Genomic DNA, 9,713 nt, shown 5'->3' with positions numbered 1-9,713 from the left:
GGGGGTGGAGTCATACTTGCAATAACAGCGTTGTAGGAGGAGAACAACTGGACACGAAGGCACAAAAATGGCTTCTGTTACTCCTCTCTCAAACCAACGTTCCTCTCTATCAAGAATGAGAACATCCTCATCTCTGAAAGAGTGACCGCTGGCCTGTAAATGAGTGAAAACTGCAGAGTTCTGCCATTAGAGGTAGCTCGTCTGTGTTGGGACACAAGAACAAAAAACATGCAAAAAATTAAAATAAAATTAAAGGCAGCAGAAAAAGAAGAAATCTCAGTCTTAAAAATAAATCTAATGCAGTATATGAAATAGCCATCCTCATTTACCTTGAACCTCCTCCACCCATGCTGGTAAAAAAAACAGGCCTGCCGACTGGTTAGTAAGTGATGATTTTTGGGAAGGAAGGTCAAACAGGTGCTTTAGTGATTTCATATGGACATRTGTAGCTTTTAATAGTTAAACAGTGGTTTCTGTTTGATTACCAGAGMTAAAACAATGGAGTTTGGATGGGTGGGACGACATCTGTCTTCACTGTTTTGCAAAAAAGTGAAGAAAATATGTCAATCCAATAAGAAAGGGTTAACACATTGCCAAGAGGTGGCTTTTGCCAATAAAACTCTAAACCAAAAGTGTGACCACAGACAAGCCAAAAAATACTAATATTGCAATTTAATATAAAAAATTTATATACCTAATGTTAAGACTTGGTAAATGAGTTTTACTGATTTGCCACACACCAGAGTAGTTTTAAGGATTTTATTTAAAAACAGGCAGCTGGTTCTGGATCCAAGGGTCACGGGTATCAGGAGCTCTACACAACAGAGAATAAGGTTAGTGGCTGAAACAGACTGGGAACCAGACGAAGTACAAAGTTATGCCACTAACCTTCTCAAAGTATGGGGATTCCAAGAAGAGTGCTTGAGTGACGTAGCAAGATGGGGAAGATGTCCGATGGATTTGCAAACACTTTCGTGTTGTGGACAATGGCCGTGTTTGTTTACCACAGGGAACTCTGTTAAACAAGCGAGGTTCATACACCTGAAGATGAAAGGCAGACTTTGGTTAAAAGGAGCAGACTTCTCTTGGTTGAGGTATGAAGGCTGAGGTCTGGAACCGGGAGGCAGATGGCTGGACGAGTCCGWCAAGGGCGAGAGCAGAAGGCAAAGATCCGGTGGAGGAGACAAGGGTCAGAACCAGGAGGTCAGAGTCCGATTAGGTACCAAGGAGAGGTGAGGCAGGAGACAAACAACCAAAAACCAAAGGAGAGTTGAGGCCAGGCASACCAGACATGACATGAGAACACCAGACATTTACTTGGATAACCGTTCAATAATCAGGTGCTGGGGCAGTGGTGGAGGAGAGCCTGCTGGAGAAAACAGGTGAGTGACATGATGCTGACTGGGATTTCTGTGACAGGAGAGGTGAAACAATGAGCAAGGTAAATGAGGTGACATGACATGGAGAAAGAGRTCAGGTGAGATTCATGACACCTATTATCAATTTTGAAGACTATTTTCACGATCAATCAAAGATTCCATTCTMATACTCAGGAGGTTTGATTTTAGTCAAGTCAAAGTTTGTTTATATAGTATATTTACAACAACCTCAGTTGACCCAATCACATCACATTTAGCTGAAGATAATTACAATAAAACTAAAATTTCCACTTCACCTAAGAAAATACTATTAAAYGTGYAGTGCCTTTAAAAGTCAGTTAYAAACAACCCCGATAAATTTCTTCACCTGAATTGTTTTCCTTATTTAGGTTCAGAACCATTGCTCTCAACCATGCCTGTACATCCCTAAGACAATTCTGTAGCCTATATTCAACAGACTGGCCATCATTTGTAGTTTCAGGTAGATAGATTTGAATGTCATCTGCAAAATAATGAAAAGAGACTTTTTGCTTTTTAAAAATTAAACCCTAAGGCAGCAAATACAAGGCAAAAAGGACAGGTGCTAATATCGAYCCCTGAGGCACACCATACTTCAGAGGAGACACAGAGGAGGAATGCTGTCCTACATTTACAGAGAAACTCCTATTTGAGAGGATTGAAACAAATTTAGTGGTGTACCTTGAATGTCAACAAGTGATTCCAGATGATTCMAAAGGATGCTGTGGCCCACAGTACCAAAAGCAGAGGACCGATCTAATAGTAAAAGAACTGCTGATTTTACGCTGTAAGCTGAACATTGAACATATATAAGTGAAGGCTGAAATTGCACAACACTCAGATAAGTACTGATCAATCACACACTTCTGAAATGTCAGTCAATTTCCTGTCATACATCCTTTCAAACATTAGATTGATGATGTCATTGGTTGGTGATAATCTGTTGATTCAAATGCCGATTAGCTGAAATCTGCTCATCACTGTCTCCAGGCCTGGCAGTGTGGTAGTGACCTTTGACCTCTGGTTCAACCAAATGATTGACACAAAGGAAGTGGAGAAACAGCTGGAAACTGGACTTCAGATAGTGGGAGGGACATTAGTGATTGACACAAACAGCATCAAGATCACAAGTGAGTGTGCATATCTATATATTTGTTGCAATCCCTGCAGAACTGAAAACCTGGTCCACTGTTCAAGGACTTTGGTGAAAGCCATACTGCTAATTCTGAATCTGAGATTCAGCAGTCAATCAAAGCTTGTCTTCCAACACCGTGGAGTCTAAGTATGGTTTCCAACAGTTGGAACAAATTTTCTAGTCCACAGTTTAAAAATAGGGATCAGCACCTCAATCTGCCACTTCACAGGTGTTGTTCCAATCTTCCATACAACAGTGAAAAGATGTGTTAATAATGCGAATCACACAATGTCCAGAAAGTTCAGTAGGCTCTCAGATTGAATCTTGTTGAATTCTGGTGTCCAGTTAAACTTGAGCCTTTTARTGCCCTTGATGACCTCTGCCATAGTAAAACATTTGTCTTCCCCAGAGCTCCAAAACACTGCCTCCTCAAAGACGGGGCATAAAATTTTCAATATTCCCATTCTGGGTCAGCAATTTGCAATTCTGTTCAGTTCAGTTCAGTTTATTTAAATAGTGCCAAGACACAACAAATGTCATCTTATGACAATTTTGCAATTTCAGCTTAGACAAGTCCAACAACTGTTTGTGCTTCTGCAGAGAAACCTGAGCAGACGACACCAGTAGCAGCTAGTGTTACACCTACAACAGGTGAGTCACCTTCAGGTGCTTCCTCCACCTGTTCAGTCACTTCCATTTCCAATAGCTCTGTTTTCTTTGCAGCAACATGTCCGCCTGAGCAGATGTCCTGTGCTGATGGTTCTATGTGTGTTCTGATTGATCAGTTCTGTGACGGAGTTGACGAATGCTCCGATGGCTCTGATGAAGCTGCTGCTCAATGTGGTTAGTGAAGGTTGTTAACAATAATAATACATTTTACAATTAAAACACAGTAAATAATGCAGTAAAACACAAAAAGGAAAAAAAACTACATAAGAAAATAACAATAAAAACATCATATACAACATAACGTTAAAAAGAGTTAATGAGAGATGGAGGTTACACTGAATATGTCTGAAAGAAAAGAAGAGTTTTTATCTGTGATTTAAAAATGGAGATGGTGGAAGAGTTCCAAACAAACAATTATTTTCTAATCAAATGATTGTTAATCAAATTCAAAGTCCAAGTGAAAATAACTATGTGATGTTCTTATAAGTTAAATAAATCTGTTAGCATCAACCAGCAGAACTTTTCAGCCCAGGTGCTTCACACATTTTTATATGACTTCCTGTCTCTGGTTTCCATAGCTACAGGTTGTGATGGGCAGTTTTTGTTGGGAGGACCAAACGGATCATTCAGTTCATCACAGTCTGAGACGTACAACAACAGCATGTTCTGTCGCTGGATCATCAGGTGGGAGCTGAACACACAAGTGTGAAGCATTTCAACACARTTTCCCACAGTTAGACACTGTGGTAACATTGCATCATCACATTTTCTTTTTTATTTATTTAACCTTTATTTAATCATGCAGAACATTAAGAACAAATTATTATTTACAATGCTGGCCTGACATCACTTCACTTCACAACTAAAAACAGTWTACTGGTGAAGAAAGAAAAGAGATGACACTTGTTCTTCCTTATATTACACCTGTAAAAAGCACCATGTTTTCAGGGTCAGTGACAGACTCTGGGTTGAGCTGAACTTCCATCACTTTGAGACTGAGGAAACAACAGACACTCTGAAACTTTATGAAGGAGTTGGATCAAACAAACGACTCACAGGTAAATTAATCATTTCATCACTTTTTACAAAGTTCTGCTGAACTACATCAGGACAAAGTAACTTAAAGTTGACTCAGTTTTTTCATGACTTCACTTTTGATCTGACTAAAACCAAGATGTGGAGAATCAGAACACAGCTCTGATTGCTGCAGGTGACTTTTTATCCGTCCTTTTTTTGATTGGCAGCTGAGATCTCAGGCTCCATCCCTCCTGGGACTGTGTGGCTGATGAGCGATCAATCAACTGTGGAGTTCACTTCAGATGATTTTAACAGTCTTTCTGGGTTCAAAGCCTCATACAGCAGTGCCAACAAATCTGCTCTGTCTGGTAAGACTTCCAGTCTTGGTGTAAGAAGAGCCATGTGAACATTTCCTGACATCTAAAGATGTCCTCGTCTGGCTTCAGTCCAGGAGAAGCTCAGCTGCAGCTTTGAACCTGGCCTGTGTTTCTGGCGGCAGCAGCAAGATGATGATGGTGACTGGGTCAGAACCAGTCGGGCTACCTTTCCTCCTTTTACAGGACCGAGTTCAGATCACACCCTGGGGAACAGCTCAGGTGAGTCAGAACCAGAAGTCCTCAGTTGTCAGTTAAAGGACTGCCTTATGTTTGATGAGTCTTAATTGTCACGTCCTGTAGGTGGCAGTGTCTACATCTTTACCCACTTGTTGGTCAGGGTTAGCTGGTGTTTGAATTAAAGCTGTCCCTAAAGTGGCAATAAAGGAAAATTTTGTAATAAAACTCACAATGATGGATTTGTATTGATGACTTTGTATTAATCTGTATTATTGTCTTACAGGCTTCTACATTGTCACTCCTATGAGTCCTGGCCAATGGCAGAAGAGCTTTAGAATTTACAGCCTCCCTCTGACTCTGTTACAACCAATGTGTTTAAGCTTCTGGTAAACATGCAAACAAACAAAACCAGTGCAAACTCTTAGGCAGGATACTCATTTAACAACTGATTGTCATGAGTGGCCTGGTTAGGTAAGAACCTCAGGTGCAAGACTGAGTGAGGTGGAAAAATATTTAATAAAATGAAAACAAGAGGCTGACGTGGCAGCAAACTAAATACAAAACCTTGACTTTGGCTTGAAACAAGAACTTGAACATCTAACAGAACACATAAATAGTTAACAAGGATCTGACAAACTCTTCTTCTTCTTCTTCTTCTTCTTCTGTTTAATGGCGGTTGGCAAACAACTTTTAGGTGCATTACTGCCACCTTCCAGACTGGAGTATGGATCAGATGCCTACAAAACTGACAAACACTTAAGACACTGAACAGAATATAAAGTGAAACTAATGACTAGAAACAAGATACACCTGGGGACGAAACATGAGGATCAGGTGTGAGTGGGCGGGGCTAGAGCACAGGCAGACAGGAGGAAGAGAACAGATGACGAGACAGAAAACTAGAGTAAAACATTAACATAGACACAATCATAACACTGATCATGTGTTACAAGACTAATAGACCCCAACAAACAATTCAATAAGAAATAAATACACTTCTGTAAAAGATTAAAAATAAATAAATCTGTACAATGTAAACATGTTTGCAGGTATCACATGTTTGGTGAAGATGTTCATCGTCTCAAAGTCCTGCTCAGTCCATCTTTGTCGCAGACTAGTGCCAATGTTACTGTGGTGTTCCAGAAAGACGGGAACTTTGGTGACACCTGGAACTATGGCCAGGTGACCCTCAACCTGACCACAGAGGCCACAGTCAGTGACATCACACAGGAAGTTGTTAGCTGAGGCAGTGTGGTTGATCAACTCACTGATTACATGGCCTCTGCAGGTGATCTTTGAAGCTCTGAAAAAAGGAGGTACAAAAAATGACATCGCTCTGGATGACATCACACTGACTTCTGATGCCTGTGGTGCCGGTCCACCTGAGCCAACCAACGTCCCTCCTCCAATCACACTGCCCCCCATACCAGGTGAGAAAAGGCTAATTTATTTGTGTAGCGTATTTCACACCAGAAGGCAACTCAAAGTGCTTTAGAGAATAAATGCATGTTAATATGAACAAGGACACACACACACCCACACACACACACACAGAAAAACACACACAGACACACACACACACACACCAAGATAAAATATTAAAGCATTTAAAAGCGATTATTAAACGGGCAATATAATGAAAACCGACATTTTGAGTTTTATATCATGTTACAATGTTCTCCATGCCCAGAGTCGTACTTTGACTCATTCATGCATGTTTGAGAAATCCTGTAGTGTCCTGAGGCAACCAAGTAGGGCAGCTAGAACCACCTTTGGGCCTGGTTCCTCCTCCGGGCTGTGTCTCTGAACCGGGCTTCCTCATCACAGAGGACACCTCCCCACCCCCTGGCCCATCCCATGACTCCTGCAAGCAGCAGGCTATCAGCAGCAACAATTAGCAAACACCAGGTGAAACCATGTCTGCTGAGCTCCAACACTAACCACTTCTCCCTCCAGTCCTGTTCGGATCAAAAATGYCTTTTAGGAAATGGACTTTTGGATGCCAACGAAACGACCCTGTTTTAAAGCTTCACAAGGATGACACGGTTCTTAAAAAATGGTTGGATTTCATTTTTGGAAGTAACTCTCTGATGAAAAAAGTTATATAAGTTCAAGCCACTTTATGGATGATAGCTGAACAAAAGGGAATTTAACAGTGGACTAATAACAAGATTATCACTAAAAGGTGATGCAATTCCAAGACTCAGAAGGACTCAAAACACCATTGTCACCTGTCCAGGTAAGCTGAAAAACAAGTCATGTTGTTTTGTTTGGTCTATGTGTGCTCTACAATTAGCATTTGTAACTTCTTATGTTCAGTACACGTGTATGTGTAAGGATGACTGAAATAATCTCACCAGCTGAAACATCCTCTCTGCARTCACTCTGGTTCTTCAGAAAACATCATTTCTGGTCCAAATGAAAGGTTCATTTGTWTCCWGAGATGCAATTTTACAAAACCAATATTGTATAACCTTGCTGCTTTTTTATTATCATTACAACAAAGTGTGCTACGATGCTCCAGGTTGTAAAAAGCAGAGAAGCAGCTGTGATGATGTGCAGAAATGGGCGGGACAGAAGCTGAAGGTGGTTCTTAAAGAGACAGAGGCCAATTTCAAGGTGTTTGGAAACTGATATGATGAGAAGTCAAGTTTGTTTTCTATTTTAACATATAAACAACATTTTAACAACTGAAGGTGACGTATTTCCTTTATTATGGTATAGAATTTAAATACATGCCTGAGAAACACAATATTGCCCTTTTAAAGCAGTACAAACAGTTTTAGGAGCAATTAGTTAAAAGCAATATTAAAAAAGAAAGTTTAAYTTAGATTTAAATGAGGTCAGATCAGACTGAAGTCTGAGACCCTCAAGCAGTTTATTCCACATGTGAGAGTTGTATGAGTCTAATTTCTTAAAAGGTGGAAAGGTTATTGATCAACAAAGCTGACATGGTTTCCCGACAGGTAAAAATAGTGTGTCAGAGTGCAGAAACAGTATCACCCTTCTGTTTCTCCCCTCATTCTTGCTACATGTAAGTCATGTATGTTTTTACAAAGGGCCTGTGGTCAAACTCTAACCATGCTGCCTAAGCAGGTGAATGAAGTGCTCTAACACCACTAATGTGTTCCTCTGGTACAGGATTTTTGTGTTGTTTTTGTTGTGTACTCCTGTCTTGTTAATATTTGTTGTGTAGTCTACATTGTAGGCTTGTCTTTTGTAGTCCCTGTTGTCCAGTCTTGTTATCTTGTTGTGTAGTGTGTGCTGTGTTATTTTTGATCAAATCTCTGTACCTGACTAGAGCCATTAGCACACGTGTGATGTTGATCCTAGTTAATCCTGACCCTCTTTCTCCTAATTTGTGCAGCTGACTGTGGAGGACCTTTTGACCTCTGGGAACCAAACTCTTCCTTCAGCTCTCCAAACTACCCTCACTACTATGGAAATTTGGCTGAGTGTGAGTAAGCCTGTCTTGGATCTTTATGTCATGAGGCGGCTGTGGTGGAGTGCTGATGGGAGTCATGCTGTGACCAGTTAGGGTTAGGTTAGGACATTTTTAACCTCATCTGTGCCGACTATTAACTCTGTGCTAATATAGAGCTGTGATTTTGAATGATCTGTCTGTGAATTAGAGCTTTGTTTAAGGTCTTGGAGTTACAGTAAGATACATAGTTCACCATTTGTTTGCCTTTATACATTTTGCCCAGGTTCCTCTTGCAAATTAGATCCCAATCTCATTGGGGTTTTACCAGGTTAAATGAAGGAAATGAATAATTAAAATTAATTCACAGGACAAGCCTCATTTAACTCAGTTAATCTGCTGTATTAATACTAAAAATTAAATTAGAAATCATATTCACAAAGCGGTGTCCTTTCTGATCCATTTTACCTACAGTTAAAGTAAAAAGACTTGGTGCCTTGGTGGTTGGTGCAGGTAGTGTTTCTCTCATTCACTGTTAGACCAGATGTTTTTGACACAAGACAAAATCTGCAARGAGGGAGAGAAAAAAGACAAGTAGGCCTAACATCTATCTTTTAATCAAAAATRKGCCACAAATTATAACATTCWTGTTGATATTGATTCAGGAATTTAATGTCTGCCCCACCAATATTTATGCTCATGAGTCACTATTAGAGAGACCTTTATGGTCATCGTACAGAGAGCACAATGAAATTATTGTAAACCGCGGTCAAAAGCTGCACCTCCACTTTCCTCAGGGGTGGACTAGTCTACCGGGGATTTCCCCAGTTGGCCAAACATGTTCTTTCTGGCACCCCAGTCAGCTGATCTGCTCACACAGCTGTGGAGTGGRCAGGGTGATGGAAAACAATCATCTCTGTGGTGCTTACTAACCCTCAGCCTTCACAAATCAGAACCGTCTTGTCCCTACTAGAACCACAAACAAAYCTCTGTTTGTCTCTGGCATCGAAGGGAGAAATGTGATGCTGTGACTCAAGCTGTCATTCCTCTGTGGAACATAGCCTGTCAATCACCAGGGGTGCCACGAGTGAGAGTGGCCAGGAGGGGCAACGCCCCCACCCTTAAATAGTGGCCCTACCACTTTTATCCTCTTGGGTTCCAAGTTTTTGTTTTATGCTCATTTTCATTTTGGGGGGAGATAAAAGAATTAATGTGAATTTGAATACATATTTTATTTAAGATTAAAAAATGAATCTTAAAATCTAAGCCCATTGGGGTTGGGCAAAATCATATTGTGTCCAATTAACCATCAGAAAAACTTTCATCAATGTTAGTTCATGCTCATGACCTTCCGTCCGCAGGACATAAGGGTTTTAAAGCTACTTTCAGAGCGTTAAAGCAAATTGCCTACTGGCCAGGGATGAAAAAAGATGTAAAAAGCTATTGTAGCGACTATCAAATCCAACCTTTTAGTCGCTTCTGGGTGCGGGGGAATCCAGGCATTTGACGCGCTCCAATTA

At 40.5% G+C, this 9,713-nt stretch overlaps 1 protein-coding gene across 1 annotated transcript in view; it reads left to right on the top strand.

Moving 5' to 3' along the window:
* tmprss15 (transmembrane serine protease 15) overlaps window positions 1-9,713 on the top strand; it is a 31,757-nt gene that overhangs the window by 3,167 nt on the left and 18,877 nt on the right. The window contains exons 5-16 of the mRNA XM_014033260.1: window positions 2,388-2,527; window positions 3,133-3,183; window positions 3,256-3,375; window positions 3,780-3,885; window positions 4,150-4,259; window positions 4,446-4,586; window positions 4,665-4,814; window positions 5,056-5,158; window positions 5,822-5,984; window positions 6,061-6,202; window positions 6,958-7,011; window positions 8,140-8,229. Coding sequence (XP_013888714.1) covers window positions 2,388-2,527; window positions 3,133-3,183; window positions 3,256-3,375; window positions 3,780-3,885; window positions 4,150-4,259; window positions 4,446-4,586; window positions 4,665-4,814; window positions 5,056-5,158; window positions 5,822-5,984; window positions 6,061-6,202; window positions 6,958-7,011; window positions 8,140-8,229 — 1,370 coding nt within the window. The remainder of the gene's footprint in view (window positions 1-2,387; window positions 2,528-3,132; window positions 3,184-3,255; window positions 3,376-3,779; window positions 3,886-4,149; window positions 4,260-4,445; window positions 4,587-4,664; window positions 4,815-5,055; window positions 5,159-5,821; window positions 5,985-6,060; window positions 6,203-6,957; window positions 7,012-8,139; window positions 8,230-9,713) is intronic.

The sequence above is a fragment of the Austrofundulus limnaeus genome, unplaced genomic scaffold (assembly GCF_001266775.1).
Source record: "Austrofundulus limnaeus strain Quisiro unplaced genomic scaffold, Austrofundulus_limnaeus-1.0 Scaffold1679, whole genome shotgun sequence".
In the NCBI taxonomy this organism is placed as follows: Eukaryota; Metazoa; Chordata; class Actinopteri; order Cyprinodontiformes; family Rivulidae; genus Austrofundulus; species Austrofundulus limnaeus.
The sequence above is the reverse complement of the archived record's forward strand: the minus strand, read 5'-3'. Positions and strand labels throughout refer to the sequence as shown.